The sequence below is a fragment of the Notothenia rossii genome (assembly GCF_949606895.1).
Source record: "Notothenia rossii genome assembly, chromosome: 5".
Lineage (NCBI taxonomy): Eukaryota > Metazoa > Chordata > Actinopteri > Perciformes > Nototheniidae > Notothenia > Notothenia rossii.
In genome coordinates this window covers 61,725,175-61,748,889 of record NC_136903.1, presented here as the reverse complement: position 1 = coordinate 61,748,889, position 23,715 = coordinate 61,725,175, and the positions used below count along the sequence as shown (strand labels likewise).

Below are 23,715 nucleotides of genomic sequence, written 5' to 3'. Positions count from 1 at the left end.
AGTAAATATATACATATCAACAGTGGGTAAATACATAATATGTGATATCTGATGTGTGTTTATAATACACAAATATGTTCATTACACATTTCCACATAGGCCTATCTACATATTATTACTGTATACAGTATTTATTCTACTGTACAGTGTTTGGTTTTACAATCTGTTCCATGTTATAACATATTTTATAAAACGGACAAGTCAAATCAAGCAATCTGATTGGTTCTTAGCCGTGATATACTGAGCCTATACCACGGGTAGAATTGTAAGTTACTTTTCACAACAAGGCCGCGTCCTTGGTTTGGGGGACATTTCGAGGCTGCACATGGGTAGACTTTCGCGTCCTTAAAATCCCCATAATTCTTTGCGCACGTACCAATTTCAAAAACCCTTGCGGAGAACGGCTGAACCGACGCAGCACACATTTAAATGTAAGTATGTAGTGGCGTAGAACATGTGTTGGTAAATATGTTACTTTGTTACATTTGTTATCACCAAAAATGTGTTCCGAGAAAGTAAAGCAAGTTCATAATTAGATAGACATCGTGAGGTATTTATTTTCGGTACAGTTTATGTTGAAACCGTTAGAGAGAGTGGCACACTTGTTAGGCTGTTCCATTTTTCTTCGTTTTTTTGGAAGCATACTTGCTTCGTTTCTGAAGGAAGGGACTTGGAAGTACGCGACTACCAAGCCCGCATCCTCGAGATTGAGAAACGGCCCTTTTTATAGTAGTTCACTGAAGCCCCGCCTACTCCACTGTGATTGGTCAGTGTTGACTGTTGGAAAATATGACAGGATCCAGAAGTGGAAACGTACAGTAGATCATGAGTAATGATGACGGTATTTTAATCACAGAATTTCTCACCCAGCAACTACGAAAATGACAATTTAGTGTATATCTGTTATTGTATAGAAATATATATTTTGACAAAAAGCTTAATTTCTCAAACCACCTGTAAGTATTGGCGTAAAATAAGTAGACTAAGCTAGATGTATTTCCCAAATACTTTAACCTTCCAAAGTAAAAGTTCAAGTTCATGTACTTTACTCCATTATTATATGCTACTTTTACATGTACTCCACTTTACTTTAAAGTTCAGCAGTTGTAGTATCTACATTTATTTGTCAGCTTTGAAAGCTATTGTTAAGACTTTAGCTTATAACATATGATGCATTGTTGAACACAGAACTTCCTAACAGCATAAAGAATAGTACAAACAAGCTCCACTTGTCTAAATTGCAAACATTTACTAGAGACAGTTCACCCCAAAATCAAAAATGCATATCTTACCTGTAACACAAGTGTTAGTGTTTTTTTGGTTTAAGATCCCTTTGAATGTTTTGCAAATATTTGTCCAGCTCTCTGAAATCTGTCAGGCTCTACAGCTGGGTTAAGGCTTGCACAGAGAACCACACCGCAGCAAATTATTTACAAATCAAAATGTTTTAATACGTATAAAAACAACAAGAAAGATGACACACACAGGACGCATGTGATCTATACATGATGAACCCTACATAGACAGAGGACATTTCACAGTGACTCCACTGCTTCACGCTCTCTTTGACGGCTCCTGTCAAGAGATCCGGGCTCAGGAGTTTTTCTGTGAAGTGAGCCCTGGTTTGGAGAGAAAACAGTCTGCATGTCAAACTGCTCGCTCACAGTCTGTTTTATGACATCAGGCTTTGTCTCTTTGTTTGAGTCTGTTGGTGGCTGGCTGCTTCACTAACAGTGATCAGTCCATCCCTCCAATATCGTGTTGTTTGTACGACTGTGAGAGCAGACTCCCTGCAGAAGGAAAAAATACCGTCAGACAGACAAACATGACAATAAGACACCGTTTACACAATATTCTACTTAGCTGTCCAACTGCGAACTCTAAAAGAAAATACAAATAATGATCAAATATATTCGAATTATTAGCCATATACCGAAAATAAAGGCCAGTTAGAAATGTCGGAAGAAGGGAGGAATTTGTTGTAGGCTAAAAAATAAATTAACCAAAATATTTCATTCCATTACTACAATAACAGATGAATGTCATACTTAACACTCGGCTGAAACATATTTTTAAACTAAATCTGTTTGTATCAGTTAGATGTTTGTTGTTTGTTTTTCATGTATTGTGTCTTGACATTTGTCTATGTTGATGTTACACATGGAGCTGCTGTGATGCAAGTCAAATTTCAGACTTGATCTGACCAATAAAGCATTATCGTATCGTATATATATATATAAATAAAACTTAACAATTCCTGCAGTTGAAGGCTTTCAATGTGAAATATCTGTGCAGGAAGAGTTGTTTTATTGATAACAGAATAACAGTGAAAGAAAGAAAGGCAGATAAGTTAGGAGTAAAGGGAAATAAAAAACATCTGCCATACTGTTATAACTAAGTCCTTTTGAATTCTTCTTGACCTTACGTTTTTTTATTGAGGTCAAGAAAAAGTGCTAAGGAAAATACATAGGACATTATTTTTTGACGATTTGCACGCAGCACAAAACCTGTGCTCACTGATCTGGCAACCTGAGACACTGCAAAGAAACACAGTGAAGAGATCCGACACTAAACTCACCCTAGATTTGATTATTTCTTATTTCTCAGTAAGGGGTTACATAAAAAATGAAAGACTAATTTTAGAGGAAATAAAATCTTATTTGTGATTATTAAATATAATAATATAATTGATTTATATGTATTTCTTCATTGGATACTGAGAAAAAAAATGTGTGATCAATATGGATGTGATATGGTATTATTTTTAACATTGTTAAATGTAGCTGTTGGAAACCAGATTTTTTGATGAAAGTTTCAAGTAAAACTGTTGCCTCACATCTCTGACACACACACAGAAAAAGGAAAGACCTGAGCAGCGCTGCTACAGACACACGTCGATGTCACATGACAAGCCTGGGGAGCGAGGTGGGAGCAGGAGGGTCAAAGGCCAAGCAGGAAGTAGATGTACCCCAACAAGCCGCAGCTTTAGCCACGTCAACACCCACCTGCCACTACAGTCCAACTTCACCAAAGTTTAATGATGAATTATTAGTCAGAATGAGGCTGAGGTTAGCTGAGGTTATACGGTCATAAAGCCAGTCTGGAAGGATCTCTGAAGGTACAAGAGGAGTACCTGTAGATTAATCTAGCAGGAGAAACAGCATGTTCTAATCATACAGCTGTTCAGCCTATAAGTGGAAAACTGGCGGAGAAAGTCTTAAAAAATGAGAGTTGTTAGTTCTCTAATGAATTACCTGAGTTGAACAGTGCTGATATCATGACAAGGGGTTTTCAACAAATCATTTAGGAGGACCTTCCTCAGTTTGATTTTTAAATATTGATGTTATCTTATGTTATTCTAAAATGTAGCAATCGTTAGAAAATCCAATGAACTTGACATCCAATGAACTCGAATTTAACATTAAAGAGCTACGGCCTATAAGGACATCAGGCCGCGCCTTCAAAAGTAACTGACTAAGGCCCAAGCCCCCAGGAAGTGTGCCGGACTCTGAGGAAAATATTAGTTGTGGCCAAACGGCGTTACTACACTTCCGTATCAGTCGCTGGGCCCGGAAACACTTTTTCCCATTGACTAACATTGGGAAGGAGACGTCTGTAAATCGTAAGATAATTTTTTTTAAACTACCCAGTATGAACATTTGTATAGCCCTTATTAAAAACATTCGGTCCTCAAGTTGTAAAATGTGCTAATAACGTTATTCTGAGTTATTTCCCTCTGCATTATGAATTATCTAACCCAAGGGACCGCGCCGCAGGCATGTTCATGTGACGTGTTCAGTACTACATGATTTTTACCTTTACCCATGGATGCACAATAAGAACGGATTATATGATTATATGAAAACTTTCGTGACGTTTCGCTCTCTCAAAAGTTGGGCCATTTTGTCTTCATGCGCCAATGAGCAACTCTCATAGGAATGAACGAGGCCCCGCCTCCCACGCTATATCCAGTTCTTATTATACATCCATGCTAAGGCCACGTTTACACAGAGACGAAACGAGTTGTATCCGCTACAGTTCTCCATCGTACGGACGGCTCGTCCACACGAGGCCGTAACGGAACCGCGGAAACGGAGCCCTCAAACGATAACGGCTCCCAAGGTGGGTAGATCTGCGGACGAAACGCTCTGGGGGGCCAAACGGCTCTGTGTGTACGTCCTATACGATAATTTCCTGATAACGACGACGCCATAGCCCCGCCTCTCCCGCTCACCCCCACGTCATTGCTGATGTGTTTTCACCAACAACCTCTGCTGCTCACTGCTGTAGCATGGTCAGTAGCTACTGTCTGCTACTGACCATGCTACAGATGTTAGTGCAAAATCTACAGCTCCTCTACCACAACCATCAGCAACAAGTGGACATGGAGAACTACATGAACTACATGTTGCTAAATCCACCACGGAGAATAAACAGAAGGGCAACCAGGCAACCATGCTCAGGGGGTTTTCTTCGCTGCTTTTGGTGTATTTTGTGGCGCCACTTACAGGCCCGGCATATGTACTACAGCGCCCCCAGCGGGTCGAGCGGTCTCGTGTGGACGGACACGTTTCTTTGGCCGATACCGTGTGGACGGAAGACTTTTTTGATATCGACTAAGGTTCGTTTTCGTTATCTTATCCGTGCAGACGTGGCCTTAATGTGGAGAAAGAGATTTATCCTCCTGAAGGGGAAATTAAACAAATGCTTAATGTACATAATATGTTTACATGATTTTGTTGTGCTATAAAACAACCAGAGAAGCAATCTGCAAGGAAATATAGCACACCGTGTCCTCATGCTCCTGTTTCACCTGCTTAATACAGGTATCATCACTGCTACTGTGGTCATATCGGGGACCCCTAACTTATACAAAAGATGTGAAGGGGGTCATGTATTTTGTCTGGGTTCTGGGTTCCTGCAGTTTTTTGAACAGACAGTACACACGTTCAGAGGATGAAGCTGTTAACGTGCTGCTACCATAAACTGGCTGTAGCCCACAAACTGAAATAGAATTATCAAGTTATAGTAAATAATAACAAACATAAATAAAAGTCTGTAGTTTCAATAAATTCTAAATTGCCAGTAAAGTCTACGACCATATTTCGGAAGGATATGCTACATATTAACTTTCTATTTTATGCATTTTAGTTCTTCATTAACATTCCTTAATTAAACCTTCACTTTCCAAGAACATACATTCACTGTCGATTGTTATTTTTTAATATTCTTTGCGGAATTTGGCCGTGTAAAATGTCCTCTTGGGTTGCCGTACAGCCAATGCGTGACGTCATTGGTAAGCGTAACGGACCCCGAATAGATCTGGTAGGCCGAACACATCTGGTACCTACACCGGCAAAAGAAATGTCTAACGGAAACTCTGAGCGGGACATATTTATTTAGCTGTAGTACGCAAAACAAATCACTGTGATTGGCCGTTGAATCAGTGAAGGGGAAGAGAAACAGACGGCAGTGAGAGTGGTGTAAAAAAGTAATTCAGCAAACGCTTCTTTATTTTAACATGTGTATGTTAACTACGGCTAGATGAATACAGATTACGGCCGCCTGCTGTTAATGAGAGTCATCTCCTCTCTACCGGCGCAGAGCGGACATGATGGTTGGCTGTTTGCTGTAGTCTTTGTGTTCAAGTTGAACTTTTGGGCCACAGAGGGCGACACGACAGCCTGCTCTGTTCTTTGACGCTGGTTTGTCTGTCAGGGCCTTAAGCAGTACAGGGAAGGGGGGTGGAGGGTTGCCTTGGAGACAGGCGGGGCTGGTGAGGCTTCAGTCAGGCCAGGTGAGCAGCAGTAGGGGCGGTGGCGTGCTTACCTGAGGCCAGGCCCCCCTCTGCTCTGCCCTTCATCCCTCCTCCTCCTCCTCCTCCTCCTGGGCCTGAGCTGCCCAGGGCCTCCCCAGCGAAGGAGGGCCGCTCCCCCCTGTGGGGCTTGGGCCTGAAGGGGAAGTCTTTGTCTTTACCTTTGGAGCCTTTGGGCCGGCCTGCTGTCTTCTTCTTGGACTTGCCGTCGCCCTTCACTCCCAGCAGGGGGTGCACCTCTGAGGAGAGAGAGGACAGACTCGGGTCAAAGTTCCGATTTTCACAATAAGACAAGAGACAGACATTTTTAAAATGAGGATACGTTTTGTACAGTTCAGACGGCGCCCCGAGAAGCAATTTCCTGTATCTGTGTAACATTTGTTTTACCACTGCCTGAGGGCATTCCTGTTTATAGTATAGGTCATTGTGTTATTTTGAGAACGATTAATATAGAATCTGGAAACTTGTGTTTTTTTACTTTCTAGGATCACACTGAACACAAAACAACCTGTTTCCATTTTTTCCATTTGTGGCCACTGGAAAAATACAAGATGGCAACATATATGGAAGAATCCAAAAATCGTCATGTTTGAACTTTTTTGCTCCATAGATGTATACCTATGAGCTTATCAACAGACAGATTCTGCCAATAACTGCTGAGATATTACGTTATGGATCAAAGCAGTGAACTGACAGATCAGAAAGTTAAAAAATATCAGGATCTATGGGCCAATAGAGTATCAGACTTGCGTTTCCCTTAAACCGAGCATCCATGCCAATACAAAACACAAGACCGGTCTGGACTCAGTCAGATTAATGAAGAGCGAAATTAGCTCTGGATTAAGCGATAGCATGTTTGAAAACTTAATGACCAAATTATTTATTTAATAGCTCAAATGTTTGATTTAGGGAAGCTTGATTTAGGGCAGCTTTGGCATGGCTGTTGCTTAGGCATAGGGCGTCCACCAATCAGAGAGTCACTGGATTGATCTCTAGCCTCTGGAGTCAACATGTTGAAGTTTTCTTGGGGAGATAATTACTCCAAAAGGCCCCTGTAGACATGGCTGCCTTATTGAAGTGTAAGTTGCTTTGGATAAAAGAGTCAGCTAAAAGAAAATCATACGCTGATTTATAGAACGATCATTCCACTGTTTTTCCACAAATAAATTTAACTTTAACGCCCGGCTAATTGCCTTAGACCCCGTTGTTGTATCTTGTTACTCATGTTGTGTTTTACTCTCTCACCGTCACTGGGCACCCCCTGCAGTTCAATGGTGGTGGTGCGCGCCTTCTTCTTGGCTGGGCCTTCAGATGACGGTTGTCGTTGCTTCTTGTCGCCGGCAGTCAGCGTCTCCTCCGGGGGCCCGGTCTGAGCCGCAGACTCCGGCGGGGGGCCGAAGGGGTTTTCCTCAGGGTCCTCCACCTCAGGGGCAATGGGCAGGTACAGCAGGGCCTTATAGTCCTCCAGCTCCTCATCACTGCAGCACACAAACACACAAACTCATGAAGATCTGAACACAAGATCGATTCACAGGCCAACTTTCAGTTATAAAACTTAAGACTAAAATGTGCAGTTTAATGTTACTAATTACATATACTGAAGTACTGTACTAGTGTACAAAGAAGTTGTTAAGTATTTTATTCAAATGCCTCTTTCTCCTTCACTACATCTCAGTGTATCTCAATTATTTCTCTCCAAGTAAAATACAGGGGAAAGGGAGAAAGTAATATTTACTCCACTTTCTTTGTCTGACAACTTTGGTTAGTTTTTTATTAGTTAGGTTTTTATAATGCAAAACATACGAAGAACAACAACGACTATTAGTCCATGGAAAACGGTGTGTTCTGGGCTTTATATATACAGTCTATGGTTCTGGGTTATTGTGACGCCATTTTTTATATGTTCAATCCATTTCTTAGATGAAAAAATAAATAGCAGATTAATCCATAATGAAATAAATAATTGATTAATACATAATACAAATAATTAACTAACCCTGCTATTGTATTATTATTATTATTATTAATAATATTATTTTGTAATATAAACTAATCTAATTATATAACAATGTAACAGTCATGGGTGAAAATGTTGTGCTTTGAGAACTTTAACTTAAACTAAATGTTCCTGATTATACTTGCATACGTAAAAGTATGCAAGTATAATCAGGAACATTTAGTTTCAGTTAAACGTTTAAGTAACAGATTAAATCAGGGGCTTTACTAACAGAAAATGTTCACTGTGTGGTAATACAACTTAAAGGTCCTCTATTATACTCTTTTTCATCAATATATTATAGGTCTCGGATATATACAAAACATGTCTCTGAAGTCTTGGCTCGAAATACCAAACAGATCATTGTAGCATCCCATAATCCCCTCTGTTTTAAAAGTGCTGATTCTCTGTCTGTTACTTTATGGTGCTCTAGGAGAAGATTCAGGTGATGAGGTGGGGGGGGGGGTTACCTTGGTTGGTTTTTGGCTAATGTTTACACAAGCCAAACATTGTTATGATATCATAAAGTGGCCAAAATCTGATCAGCCCATTTTCAGACAGGTTTTTATATAAATGGATCAGGACAAAAGAGAGAATCTTTTTTCCTGAAACTTTCAGAATCTCTTTACACATGTTGATGTATAAAAGACACGAAAAAGTGGATTTTGCATAATAGGTCCCCTTAAAGGAGGTGTCTCAGACTCCAGGCCCACAGTTTCTCATGGCCCCTTTGTTGATATCATGGAAGTGTTAATCTGGCCCGCGCGTTTACGTTTGCGCTTTATATTTCAATTTTATTTTTCCCGCTGCCGGCAGGGAACTGCTGCGCGGAGTTCCCTCGCCCCTCCCCCCTCCGAGGGAACTCCACCACACGTCAATCAAATGCGCGCAGCGGAATCAATCCAGAGTGATCCAAAAGTGACACAGAGTGGAAGCAAAATATATCGCCATGTCTTCATCAAAACTTTCAGGGAAAATAAAAATCGATGATGACCACAGAACATTTCAGGAGAAGTGGGAGACTGAATATTTTTTTGTTGAGTACAGGGGAAACGCAACGTGCCTTATATGCACAGAGAAAATCTCTGTATACAAGGAGTATAACGTCAAACCTCACTACTCAACTAAACATGCAGAGTATGCAAAATACCTGGGAGATGAGAGAGAGAAAAAAGTCACAGAGCTAAAAAAGATTCTATGGAAGCAACAAAATCTCTTCAAGAAAGGAAGCAATGAGGCTGATTTAGCAGTCGAAGCTAGCTATGTGGTGAGTGAGATGATTGCTAGGGCGGGAAAGCCGTTTACGGAAGGCGAGTTTGTAAAAAAATGCACGTTGCAGGCTGCAAGTATAGTCTGTCCGGAAAAGAAGGGTCAGTTCAACAACATCAGCCTGTCAGCTAACACAGTGGCAGAGCGCATTTCTGACTTATCAAGTGACATATATGATCAGCTGTGCGACAAAGCCAAACTTTTCCGTGCATAGTCTGTGGCTCTTGATGAGAGCACAGACATCACTGACACCGCTCAGCTCGCAATGTATGTCCGTGGTGTTGATGACAATTTTGAAGTGACAGAGGAGTTGCTTACAGTGAAACCAATGCATGGCCAGACCACCGCTCAGAGATATTTCAGCAACTGTGTGATGCCATTGCGGATATCGGTCTGCCATGGAAGAGGTTTGTTGGAATTACGACGGACGGAGCACCATCAATGACAGGGAGAAAAAACGGGCTCGTGGCACTTGTTCAAAGAAAACTGGAAGAGGAGGGTGTGGAGGAGGCTATTGCTCTGCACTGCATTATCCATCAGCAGGCCCTTTGCAGCAAATGCTTGAAGTTTGACAATGTGATGTCTGTCGTTGTGAAATGCATCAACCATATCAGATCCAGGGGCTTAAAGCACCGCCAGTTCCGTGCTTTTTTGGAGGAAATTGAGTCAGAATATGAGGATGTGCTCTACTTCACAGAGGTAAGTTGGCTCAGCAGGGGAAACGTCCTGAAGAGGTTTTTTGAGTTGAGAACAGAACTGAAAGTATTCATGCTGGAGAAGGGTGGGATGGCTGTTCCCGAGCTGAGTGATCCCAAATGGCTCATGGGCTTTTCTTGTTGAGATCACGCAGGAGCTGAATACTCTGAATAAGAAGTTGCAGGGCCAGGGCCAGCTTGTTAGTACAGCATATGACAATGTCAGAGCATTCTCTACAAAACTGATGTTATGGAAAGCCCAGCTCCCTCAGAAAAACCTCTGCCATTTCCCAGCATGCAAGGCTCTCATGGACAGGGGCACAGCATTCAGTGGTGAGAAGTATATTGATGCCATTGTGAAGCTACAGGAGGAATTCGATCAGCGGTTTGCAGACTTCAAGACACACAGAGCCACTTTCCAAATGTTTGCAGACCCCTTCTCCTTTGATGTGGAAAATGCCCCTGGTGTGCTTCAAATGGAGCTCATCGACCTGCAGTGCAATTCTGAGCTCAAAGCCAAGTTCAGGGGAGTGAATGGGAAAGCAGACAAGCTTGGACAGTTCATGAGAGAATTGCCCCCCTCCTTCCCTGAGATTTCCAGGATGTTCAAGCGGACCATGTGCCTTTTTGGGAGCACATATATGTGTGAACAGCTCTTCTCCACCATGAACTTCAATAAGTCAAAGTACAGGTCCAGACTTACTGATGCACATCTTCAAGCCATACTGAGGGTTTCAACTGCTTCCTCCCTCAAACCAAATGTGGCTCAGCTATGTGAGAGGAAGCGCTGCCAGGTCTCTACCAGCAAGGAGTAGGCAAGAAAGAGCAACTGTACATAGTTATGTTGTGAAGAACAGTTCATGTTAAGAAGATGTTGAAGAACTGTTAATGTTGTATTTTTTAATAAATGTTTTGCGGAATACTTGAAGCGGCCCAGACTTGCCCAGACTCTACGTCCAGCAGCCCCCAGGTAAATTGAGTCTGAGACCCCTGCCTTAAAGGTAAGAATGAGGATGAGATTGGGGAGGAAACATTGTTCTCCCTGACGTAGGAACCTGTATTTCTGTTTCTCACCTGCTGCAAAAGGCAACGATGGGGTCGACAGTGGTGACATCCACCTCTTCATCCTCCGCAGCATCTGCACCTGTAACACAAAGGAGTTAACGTCCGAGGCCAACCAGTGAAACCAGTAAAACCAATAAGACCAGTAAAACCAATAAGACCAGTAAATCCAATAAAATCTGTAAAAACCAAAAAAAAGAAAAATATTTAACTTATTGTCATTACGTAGTACAGGTACTATTTAACGAAACGGTTTCTCCACATTTGACCCATCTTAGTATTAGGAGCAGTGGGCTGCCATTATGTACGGCGCCCGGGGAGCAGTATAGGGAATGCTGCCAAGCCAAGTCCCTATGGACTTCGCCACCACCACCACCCTGGTACCTAAAACCAGTAAGACCAGTAACACCAGTAAGACCAGTGAACCTGACAGCCAAACCGGGGAAGGGCACATTTTTTTATGGGGAAAATTAAATATATAAATATTGAGATTGTGTGTGACATTGGGAATAATCAAGTGACTGTTTTCAGGAAGGCACCATACAAAACTTAATTGTACTAAACATTTAGTCATTAATTTTGTTATGCGAGTCCAATGCATACTTACAACCCAGTGTTTGTGTGATTTACCTGTCTGCTCGGGTTCACTCTTATCTTCGTCTTCAATGTCGAATTCAGACTCTCGCTCCTCGTACTCCACATTCTCATCCAGCTCTTTAAAGTCTGGAGCAAAAGCGCTCCAGTTTTCCTGCACACAAAACAATCAGTCACATCCATCACACCATAATACTATTTGCATCAAATATTCTGGTAGTGGTGCTTAAATGTTTACCATAGAGCGCGTTCACACCGGAGTACTTTTCCCCGTACTTTTCCCCTTTAGTTCCGTTAGTACCCCTTATGTTGCGTTCACACCAAGAAGAGTACTTAGTGCCGGGAACTTTTACTCCCATTTTTAGTGCCTGCTAGAGAGGTGGTACCAAAAAAGTACCAATTTCTATTGGCTGGGCGAATTGCAAACCACGCCCCGTAAAACTCAGAAAGGTTTTGTGAAGCCGCCATTGTATTTGTGGCATTAGCATTATTAACATTAGCCCCGCGCACCAACGGAGAGAATAACTTATGGCAACACAAAACAACATGGGAGCGGTGGAGTGATGAGGAGGTGTCGGCGTTCTGGCGATTTACTCGGAAGGCTTCAGTAGAAGCTGCTGGGAGTCCTAGCAGCTTCTACTGAAGCCATTCACTAACTCCGGGGACTTCCGGCCGGGGACTTCCGGCGGCAGTATACGCCGTGAAGTGATTTGCAGCCTGCCAGTAAACCCAAAGCAGAAGAAGAAGAAGTGACGTCAGCGGCTTCATTTGCGTAATCTTCCCTCAGGGAACTTATTCCGGTGTGAACGCGATCTGTACTTAGTGCCCTGGGGTACTAAGAGCCGGGGCACTAATTGCCGGCACTAAGTAGAGCAAAGTACTTGGTGTGAAAGCGGCTATAGTATGGAATAGGAACCAAATCAGAAACATGACAGATTGACACTGAAATATTGCCATGTTTTAGTGTCTGTTGATTGTTATGCGACTGCAGATTTTTTATGAATGGTCCTTGATCAATAATTCATCTGTGACCATGTTGATTTTCCTTTACTGTCACTGTCTACTTACCACTTGGTTCTGAGCCCAGATGGACACCACTCCACTGGAGATGGAAGCGATAATTGGACGGACAGGATGCCACTGGACAGAGGTCAAAGGTGAGATGGGTAAATTGTCAGATTTTAAACAACATTGTGTCACAATATTATTAAAATTCCATGGAAACATAGTTTGTAAAGGTTTACTTCTCCGAACATTGAACCCGTTTTTTAGATCCTTACCGCCACATCCAGCAGCAGCTCTCCTCTGGTTCCATGAAGGATCTTCACCAGGTTGCCGATGCTCTTCTCCCAGATGTAGAGCGCGTGCTGCCGGGCAGAACCGGCCACGATGTACTCGCCATCGCCGGAGAAACAGCAACGCTTCCACGGAGTCCTGAATGCAGAATACACAGATAGATTACATAAACAAATAGATCGGAGGAAAACACGCTAAGATTATCGAGTTAAATTAAATCAATTTCAAGTTAAAATATTACAAATCATTACATCTTAATTGTTACTATAAATGCAATTAGGAACATTTAAGTTTACAGAATTACCCACAGCTATCGATGCATATTGTTACAAGAAAATAACTATTTTAGTTTTTTGTAAAGCACTTCGAATTGCCTTATGTTGATATGTGCTATATAAATAAACTTTTGTTTTTTACACCAGTTATTGTAACACCAAATAATGTTGACATGAAGCATTTTTTTCAAGGTATATATTGAGATTCAAGCATATTCCTAACTTTAAAAAATAATAATAATAATATAATAACAGCCTTCAAAATAAAAAAATAAGCCTGTTCTACATGTTGAAGACTTTGTATGAACCCTGATACAGTGGGGCAAAAAAGTATTTAGTCAGCCACCAATTGTGCAAGTTCTCCCACTTAAAAAGATGAGAGAGGCCTGTAATTTTCATCCTAGGTATACCTCAACTATGAGAGACAAAATGAGAAAAAAAAAAAAATCCAGAAAATCACATTGTCTGATTTTTAAAGAATTTATTTGCAAATTATGGGTGGAAAATAAGTATTTGGTCACCTACAAACAAACAAGATTTCTGGCTCTCACAGACCTGTAACTTCTTCTTTAAGAGCCTCCTCTGTCCTCCACTTGTTAACTGTATTAATGGCACCTGTTTGAACTCGTTATCAGTATAAAAGACACCTGTCCACAACCTCAAACAGTCACACTCCAAACTCCACTATGGCCAAGACCAAAGAGCTGTCAAAGGACACCAGAAACAAAATTGTAGATCTGCAACAGGCTGGGAAGACTGAATCTGCAATAGGTAAGCAGCTTGGTGTGAAGAAATCAACTGTGGGAGCAATTATTAGAAAATGGAAGACATACAAGACCACTGATAATCTCCCTCGATCTGGGGCTCCACGCAAGATCTCACGCCGTGGGGTCAAAATGATCAGAAGAACGGTGAGCAAAAATCCCAGAACCACACGGGGGGACCTAGTCAATGACCTGCAGAGAGCTGGGACCAAAGTAACAAAGGCTACCATCAGTAACACACTACGCCGCCAGGGACTCAAATCCTGCAGTGCCAGACGTGTCCCCCTGCTTAAGCCAGTACATGTCCAGGCCCGTCTGAAGTTTGCTAGAGAGCATTTAGATGATCCAGAAGAGGATTGGGAGAATGTCATATGGTCAGATGAAACCAAAATAGAACTTTTTGGTAAAAACTCAACTAGACGTGTTTGGAGGAGAAAGAATGCTGAGTTGCATCCAAAAAACACCATACCTACTGTGAAACATGGGGGTGGAAACATCATGGTTTGGGGCTGTTTTTCTGCAAAGGGACCAGGACGACTGATCCGTGTAAGGAAAGAATGAATGGGGCCATGTATCGTGAGATTTTGAGTGACAACCTCCTTCCATCAGCAAGGGCATTGAAGATGAAACGTGGCTGGGTCTTTCAGCATGACAATGATCCCAAACACACCGCCCGGGCAACGAAGGAGTGGCTTCGTAAGAAGCATTTCAAGGTCCTGGAGTGGCCTAGCCAGTCTCCAGATCTCAACCCCATAGAAAATCTTTGGAGGGAGTTAAAAGTCTGTGTTGCCCAGCGACAGCCCCAAAACATCACTGCTCCAGAGGAGATCTGCATGGAGGAATGGGCCAAAATACCAGCAACAGTGTGCGAAAACCTTGTGAAGACTTAAAGAAAACGTTTGACCTCTGTCATTGCCAACAAAGGGTATATAACAAAGTATTGAGATGAACTTTTGTTATTGACCAAATACTTATTTTCCACCATAATTTGCAAATACATTTTTTAAAAATCAGACAATGTGATTTTCTGGATTTTTTTTTTCTCATTTTGTCTCTCATAGTTGAGGTATACCTAGGATGAAAATTACAGGCCTCTCACATCTTTTTAAGTGGGATAACTTGCAAAATTGGTGGCTGACTAAATACTTTTTTGCCCAACTGTATATGCAGTGAAATTCAGAATATTTGCAAGAGCTTAAAAAATGTTTTGTTCATGCATTTTTATACAGATACCTGTGAAACTGGTTAAAAAGTTGACCTACCTGTTGACCAGGTCCTGCAGCTTCTGCATGGGTTCAGGCTCTCCGTCTCGGCCACAGGTCAGAATCTCCCTGCCATCATACACCCTGATGATCCGGTCTGCTGTGTTTATGAGGAAGCAACTGCCGAAAACAGGACAACGAAATAAGATGTAGAATAAGAGACCGGGGGGGGGGGGGGGGGGGGGGGGGGAGAAGAACAGGAAGAGCTCTGCTGCCAAAACAGCGCTTTTTTTTTTTATTGAGACTCTTAGCCATTACCTATGAATCCCGTGAACATACTATATGAATCTGTACATAAATCAATGTGGAATTAGATACACCAAGTCTTTCATTTTGTATTAGCTTTATGTGTTTTCAGAGTCAGTTTGCTAGTTTTATTATGTTGTGTTTTTACAGGAAGGTTATGTTTTGTATCAGGGTATATGCAGGAATCATGAAGTCAAATTTAATACCTTTTAAGACCTTTTTTAAGACCCTTTCCATACATTTTAAGACCTCATCGCAACTTTGAGTTCTAACCGGTTACCTTGACGACACACTTTACCTCACATTTACTATATTGATTGTAAGATAGCACAACTAAACAGAGTGCAGACAGACTACTGAAGCCTCCTTTCCACATGAACTTCAACCTCTCTGTCAAGGTCAGGTTTAATGCAGTATGCTGCTTTTTTGCTTCTGTAGACTCTGTGCTCTTTCATTCCAGTAAAACTCCTCCGAAACCATTAGAAACCAGTATTTGACCAATAAACAAAACAATTGACAAAACATTGAACTATGAAATATATTAAACTTTGGTGAGCTTCAGCGGCCACATAATGCCATATAGGAGCTCCCTCAAAAATACCCAGGGGTTAAATTGGCCCGGCACATAGGACGATGCTCTGACGTCATCACTCTCGCACATTTGTCATTTGTTTACAAAAACCGATATATATGTTAATACTTTTCTCGTTCTTAATATAGACTATATTTTGGGTCGATATCGTGTTGACTTTACTTTAAAATAGCAGATCTCTGTGACCGTATAGTCTGGCTTAGTGAACATGTGTCTCTTCCTTGGAGGAGCAGCATCGCCTGGACTCCGCTGCTCCTTCGCGGCTCAGAGAGTCTGCACTGCAGCAGTGTGTGTCAGCGACGTGCAGTCAGGGGAGGCACGGATTGGCCATCGGGAGAGTCGGGACTTAAACGCCGCGGCTTTCTGGCTAGCACTTAGCATGTGGGACCGGACAGCTTTGATCCCCATCGACAGACGGCGCGCTATGCATGGGGCCGCCTTGAGGGGGTTTCCCGACATGTCGTTTCAGTCAATTAAAGGGTGTTTCATGTTGTCGTTGCTGTGGACCTTCTTAATACCTTGGAAAATGCCGTTTAATACTTTTTAATACTTTTTAATAGCCTTAATTTTCGCTAAATTGATTTATCAACTTTTAATACTTTTTAAGACCCCGCGGACACCCTGTGTATGTATTTATTTTAGTTTGGTTTTGTTATGGTCAGGTATAATGTCTCAGGAGTATTTAGCCACATATTCTTACAACAAATATTTGTGGAGAACTGTGGCCATGTTTAAATCTTTACATTTCAGGATTAAACTTGAGTTTGTCTTTACAATTAACATAACACCTGAACTAGTTGGTTAAATGGCATTTAATCAACTACAGTAAGTAAATTATTTCAATATTATGTAACTGTATAAGACTAGACTCCATGTGGGAAACAACAGCACAGCCGCATCTCCTGGAATATCAAGTCTAAACTATTTCTAGGTTCAATTGGCCATCGTTTATGATTTTGTGGTAGGGACATCTCATTGCAAACAAACAAAACCTGAAAGAATATACGATCATTTTTATGAATCTTTAATTGTTTCAGTTTAGTCTTACATTTTCTGAAAGGTAGACCCTCCAGAAAAACGTGATTCTGCGATCGCAGAATTTACCGCATAATCAGCAAAATGGCGCAGATTTTTAAAAGGCAGCATATTTATCAAAAGGCCGCATAATCCCCGCATTTTTCCACACAAAGTTGAGAAGAAAAAAAAGTTAACTCGTGTTGACGTGACATCATCAGCTCGCGCATCACAGAATGTAAACAACACTGTATAGAGTGAACGTGTGGAGCTCACACGATAGAGAAAACACCAAGATGAAAAAATCTAATCCATCTCATTTACCGACGAACATTTCTACTAAAGACCGGGCAAAAAGTGGGGGGAAACTATTCTGCACCCCGTGCAACTGTGTGTTGGAGCATAAGAGAACATCGACGTGACGACCCACTTTGATTCAATCAAACATTCGAAAATGCTTTCTGCTGCTGCGGACAAGAAAGCCATTCAACTCACGTTCACCGAGGGATCAACCTCCAAAACCCTTTCGAGGGCTACAAGAAATGAGGTGAGTAGCCTACAAGATTGAAGCTGCAGATAACGAACGAGTAAATGAAAACAGAATGAGGCGGAGAAGTGTGTGTGTGTGTGAGATTAAAATAGCCCAATTGCTTTTACAATAAATAAACATTGAATGTGTTTAATTGAATAGTAAAGGGGTTTAACGTTAGTGGCAGGTTGTGTGTGAGAGAGAATAAATAAGACAGCCCAATATTTAAAAAAACATTTATTATTTTTTCCCGCATATTTAGCATATTTCGCAACTTTCCTCAACTTCCCGCAATTTTACCGCATAAAATCACATAAAAACCCTGCATGTTTAATCGCATAATCAAGGGTTTTAGCCCGCATAATCAAGGAATTTAGCCCGCATAATCAAGGATTTTTGCCCGCGTTTTCTGGAGGGTCTAGAAAGGGTATCATATTCCTCTATTTTCAGTTTATAATAATATAACCTGAACCTTTTTGTTTTAGTTTTAGATGTATTTTAGAATAGTAACGATGAACCAAATCCGTGTAATCCACATTTTGTGTATCCAGCCAGCACGACACACTGAAAGACCTTCTGCTGCCTCTCACCTGCCCTTGCGTGCAAATTCAATGGATTTGATGGCGGTGGTGTTGCTGGTGCCTGTCGTAACTCTGAAGGAAGCCACCAGCTCCTGATTGGTTGTTTTCAAAACCAGGATCTGCAACAACAGGGACATGATGGTGAAGGAAACCAGCAAAAACCACTGGACAGCACTCACAAAACAAAGGAACAGCTTATGGTTAAACATTTAATTGGAGAAAAATGTATAAAGTTGGGATTAAGTTATTTATTCTGAAGAACAGAATAACAATTAAGGAGAAATCTCTGGCCTGCATTGATATCTGCTTGAGTGTACATGTACATATTCAAGCACTGAGCTTTTTTCTCTCAATATTCATATTGGAAAACTGTGCAATAAGTTCTGTCTGACCTTTCCTTTGGCGTTGCCTGTGTAGATGTACTGCCCCCGCCTGTCGAAGGCAGCCACCACATTGAGGTCTGAGTCGTCGTCCACTGGCAGGACGACGTGTTTGGAGTCTGAGAGTGTCAGCAGGACCGGCGCTGACTTCATGGGACACACCAGCACTTTGTCCCTAAAACACACACACAGATTCTTGTTATAGCAAGGTGTATTAACACTTGTGCAAAAGTTGCTCAAATGTCCTTAAAGGACAAATATAACAATATAAGTTGAGTTTAATTCACATTCTGTAAATTAAATACTAAGGGAATTCGATTTTTTCACAGTCTGGGATATGTCAAAGATTATGACAGTTTATTTTTGTGCAGGTTAAGATTGTAAATTATAAATAAATACAATTCCAACTTTTTAGTTTAGAAGACTTTCTTAAGCTTCTAAAATGCAAAAATTATATTTATACAAATATCACTTTATCAGTTTTTAATTAACAAAACGAAATAACTTTGCTTCACAGTCTGGGGTATGTCGATGTATTTACATCATTGTCACTCAGATGCTGTCAGCTCACTCACATGTCTCTTGGATGGCACTGCAGCTTGAGGATGGGTGAGGGGAAGCGGAACCTCTGATCACAGTCTCCAGTCAGGACATCCCACTGCGAGACGATGTTGTCTGTGGAGGCACTCACCAGCTTGTGGCCGTCTCGACTCCAGCTGCTCACAGACAAATACCATAATTAGTTCCTCATTCAAATGTTACGGCACAGAACATTTGGGTACATGATGGAGCTGACAAAGCAGGTAGAAAGTGGATGTTTGAGAGTGTATGTGTCTCACCATAAAGAGCAGACCGGGTGGATGTGTGCGCTGATGATTTTGGCGATGCCCCGTGTGAGGAAGTCCCAGATGACGATGCGGCCGTCGTTGCAGCCCACAGCCAGCAGGGTGCCCCAGCGGTTGAAGGTGCAGGTGAGGGCCATACTGATGCAGTCAAGGGTGCCATCTGCCTCCTAACAACACACACAATGAAACACAACCATAGTGTTTGCATTAGTCTAGGGGTTCCATGTGTATTATTGTTTTGATTGATTTTATTGCACAAATATAACCAGGATTTTTTTTGAGCTCATGTAGTGTGTACATTAGGAGCTGCTGGTTGCTTACCTCCGGGTAGTTCTGCCCGAAGGATTCTACAAAAGGAAAAAGAAAAAGAATTCAAAAAACAGAGCAACAGTCTTCCAGGAAGTGCCAGCTGGCTCAGAAACACAACACACATATTCTGTGTGCTACAGCAGAGCCTTGGAATAGGATGTATTTATTTGAACAGAGATCACTTTTATACGCATGGGATTAAAGACAGATATTCATTACATATGCATCGAGAAAATGAGTATGTCATATTCACCAGAAAGAAGCAGGAAGTTATCCATGAGTAAAGAGAGAATTCTTCAAGTTTTATCCAAAGTCTGAGCCAGTTATTAATAAGAAAGAACTGTATGGATGGACATTTACAAGAGAAAAAAAATGTACCCAATATTAGCTTTCAAGTTTTCACCAACAAAACGGTGAAACAACCAATTTACAACATAACTTTAGAATGATCATACAGGAGAGTGGACAAGAGGAAGAGTCGGATTTTTTGAATAGATATTTAAGTGCACTTATTGCCATTAAAACAAGAGCACTGCAATCAGTTACTGTGCTCATATTGGCTAATCCTCAATAAATCTTTGTTAAAATAATGAATACAAAACTGACCCTCTCCTCAAAGACACTGAAGCTGAAGACGTTTTCTGTTTCTTTAAGTGTAGTTATTCATGTATGTAAAATGTGGTCTTTGATTCAATAACAAAATGTATTTATGCAATTTGCACTTATTTCTCCTGTTTGTATCTCAATATTGATTTTTTTTTTACATTGTTTCCCCTCCATGCGTATAATCTTTCTGAATGGTAACGTTACCCCCTGTCAGATGGAGCAGCTGTGCATTGTTTATTTCCTCATCATTCTAATAACTGTAAGAGCTTGGAAGCCGTGGAGGAAAAAATATTATTAGATATAATTATTATTATTATTACAAGGTAAGGGAACGGTCTGTTACTATCACATGAAGAAACATTTAATTCAAACACAATAAGAGACAATGTACCTAGGCTAATGTTAGCTTGCAGCAACATGTAGCTGCTACTATCTTTTAAAGCAGCGTTTACATTGATGTAAACATATTACAATGCATAGAGTTTAAAAAGAGATACGTTATAAACATATGTAACACACCTAAGCGGGTTTATTATATTCACAAATGTATTTATATTTGCCTCTTCTGGGTTGATGTTAGCATGCTAGGCTAACGTACAATGCTAACCATAACAAGTAGCCTTACAGCGACACCGATTAAAGAAATGTGGGATCTATTTAAAACTAAAACAAAAAGCGGTATTTACCAAGCAGATCTAGATTCATTGTTGGACGACAGAGGATCCCAATGTCTTTCAATACTTTACTTCACAGAGTATTTGTAATAAAGTTCACTCGTATTTATTTCTGATGCTAGTAACGGAGAGACTGGCGCCGAGCCTCCAGTGAGGACCCCAAACAATGCGTCGTAAAACATGCCTGAACAAAATGCCATTATTACAAGCGTAACATCCATCACTGCACATTTATACCTCACTTATACGTTTTCAAGAAAGAGAAGGAACTTTGCATTGAGATAATAACTAAAACATAAATCAAATAAGATCAGCAAATGAAAAAGAGCTGTTAAATGGTTAATTTCAAATCCAAATATGATGACCTTTTATTTATGTCAAGCCCTGGCATGTTGTATTTTATTTTGTGTTCATCCAATCATTTGATATATATGTAACTGTATATCTGTTGAATTCGTAGACGTATATATGTATATTTGTGTTGTACCATTGGGCTGTTAACTGGTTTAAAATAAATACAATAAAAAACAAAAATGTTCTGGTAAAACCAATGTAAGTTGCATTATCAACCACACATCGAATAAGAAAGTCGAATCAAATACAATTTTGATGTGCTTTTTACTGTTTTTACATGTTTCCAATGTATACTACTTTATAGGCTACTTCTACTCACTACATTTGACAACTTAAATTACTGATTTCTAGTTACTTTGCATATTACAATTATTATTACAAAATATAAAACAGCGAATGAATTTGGGATATATTGTTATTGTTTAAACTGCACATTAAAATCTAAAGTAACTTAAATGACCTCAACTTTTACTTGCTACAGCATTAAAGTAATACAGGCATCAATCAAGTACCTATGTTTTCTGTATCTATGGGCACAGGTGACAGTGTTCATTCTAATCTGTTCTTATGAGTGGATAAAAGTTTCAACCAACATCAACATGCAGCACCTGCCCTTGACTCTTATCTGTACACTACCTTCTATATGTGACTCTATACAGGCCTGCATGTAATTATGTGTGTGTGTGTGTGTGTGTGTGTGTGTGTGTGTGTGTGTGTGTGTGTGTGTGTGTGTGTGTGTGTGTGTGTGTGTGTGTGTGTGTGTGTGTGTGTGTGTGTGTGTGTGTGTGTGTGTGTGTGTGTGTGTGTGTGTGTGTGTGTGTGTGTGTGTGTGTGTGTGTGTGTGTGTGTGTGTGTGTGTGTGTGTGTGTTTGTCTAGCATAAGTCTCTCACACTGAAAGAACCAGTTGTGACTGCTGCTGATTCAGGATCCGGGGCTTCATCAACAACCGCCCACAAGGAACTTCCTGTTTTCACAATGAAAGCTCAAAAATAAATGTGCCCTCCTAGGTGATGAAAACACACTGTATTATACAATAGAAAACCCCCCAAAAGACACTTGATACAACTTAATGCATATACGACATTACTGGATAAATAGGAGAATATAGGTTCCTTGGTTAAAGAACATGACTGTTGCAGTCAATTTTCTTATGGGGGGATCGGTTGCTAATTATACAACTAAAGACAATAATATGTTAAATATCGTTTACAATATGTATTTGAATGCACGAAGTCAGATGTTTCAACTTATCCCAGCACAGACAGTTTCAAAACAATCAGTGTGAAGTTAAAACACACTTTAAATTTCATTCACTTTTGACTCTTATCTCAATCAGCATACACTGTAAATTGTAATAGTGCCCCTTACTTAAACAAAATAGTGACATCAACTGATATCTACATTATTTGTTAACTTAACTCAATACAACAAAGTTAAATCTACTTTTAGTTTTCTGAAAATATGCATTACTATTATAATGTAATTATATTTATCTATACATAAATGATATAGGGTTTTTAATTTATTCAGCAATATTAGTCAAATAACAGTGAAGTTGAGTTCATCTATGAACATGGAGACATTGAGTCAATGTGCAGCTAGCAGGGCAAAATGTGATCGCAGAAAACAGCTTAAGTAAAGTCCTAACAATTCCTATTTCTGATTATGTATTTATCTTAATGAAAATAAAGCTGCATTTATAAATGAATGTTAGTTGGAGATATATATAATCTATGTGTCTATATTAATTTTACTTTATTTTTATTCTCCAGAACACACACACACATTTTTATTCGTCCTGTGTTGTACAAATCAGGCGCAAATATACCATCATATTCAGCCACAATCTTTTACTACTATATCAAGATGAAAGTAAACGTCTTGTTTGGAGAAAAAAAGATCCAAAGAGGGCAAAAGGGCGTATCTGCAGATATCTGCTGTACTTAATGGTTTTTCTGTGGCTACCTGAACAATTCTGGATGAAAACAATTCTTACAAAGAAAAGCAGAGAAAAAGAAAAAAAGAAAACTGACTATTCAAATCAAACAAATAGAGATTTATTTTATTTCTGTATCACTTTAGTGTTTCTGTGTATTTCACAAGGCCTGCTGTTCAACTAGGATATGGCCAACCAACTATCAGCATCCAACCAGTATTTTAGTGTATGCTGTCTAACTGAACACACCTGCTGCTGCATTGAAAGCCACGTCAGGAAAGACTCTAGTTTGTTCAGCACGATTAATACATAACTCATAAGTATTACATATTTAAGGTTACTTCAACTACGATTACTTGTATGAAAATTAACAAAACAAACAATTAATGGCTTTTTTTCAACAAAAATAATCAACAGATTAACCCAAAATAAATAGTTTAGACTACAAGTAAAACATTTAAAATCTGAAGTCAATAAACTAATGGAAACAAAATCACGTTCTAACAGAGAAGTATAATGTAAGTATTTGTACATTGCATAAGATAGTCCACCTCATCACTGCTACAGGTTTTAATTTGAAGGGTTTAAACGGAAGTACAGTGCGGTGTATGCGTGTGTGT

The 23,715-nt window shown here is 40.3% G+C and overlaps 1 protein-coding gene across 2 annotated transcripts; it reads right to left on the bottom strand.

The window, feature by feature from the left end:
* Nucleotides 1–1,426: 1,426 nt before the first annotated feature.
* rbbp5 (retinoblastoma binding protein 5) lies at nt 1,427–20,974 on the bottom strand. Of its 2 annotated transcripts, none has more exons than XM_079682065.1 (15): nt 20,817–20,974; nt 19,778–19,864; nt 19,537–19,562; nt 19,210–19,382; nt 18,946–19,086; nt 18,383–18,545; nt 18,000–18,109; nt 15,029–15,148; nt 12,712–12,865; nt 12,500–12,571; nt 11,468–11,585; nt 10,850–10,919; nt 7,061–7,293; nt 5,830–6,054; nt 1,427–1,790 (listed from the first exon to the last, which is right to left on the bottom strand). In XM_079682065.1, exons 2-15 carry the CDS (start codon nt 19,800–19,802, stop codon nt 1,738–1,740), a joined length of 1,683 nt encoding a protein of 560 aa, XP_079538191.1. In that variant the 5' UTR covers nt 19,803–19,864; nt 20,817–20,974; the 3' UTR covers nt 1,427–1,737. The 2 variants fall into 2 exon arrangements, with proteins under 2 accessions (XP_079538191.1, XP_079538192.1); XM_079682066.1 differs by having other exon boundaries at nt 5,977–6,054.
* Between the last annotated feature and the right edge of the window lie 2,741 nt (nt 20,975–23,715).

Bases quoted from the DNA above. Each gene is read 5' to 3' on its own strand.
- rbbp5 (XM_079682065.1), bottom strand. From the start codon at position 19,802: ATGGATAACTTCCTGCTTCTTTCTG. The intron at 15,149-17,999 runs GTGAGAGGCAGC...TGTTTTCGGCAG, and splicing joins GAATTTGCACGCAAGGGCAG to TTGCTTCCTCATAAACACAG. The intron at 12,866-15,028 runs GTAGGTCAACTT...TTCTGCATTCAG, and splicing joins CTGCAGGACCTGGTCAACAG to GACTCCGTGGAAGCGTTGCT.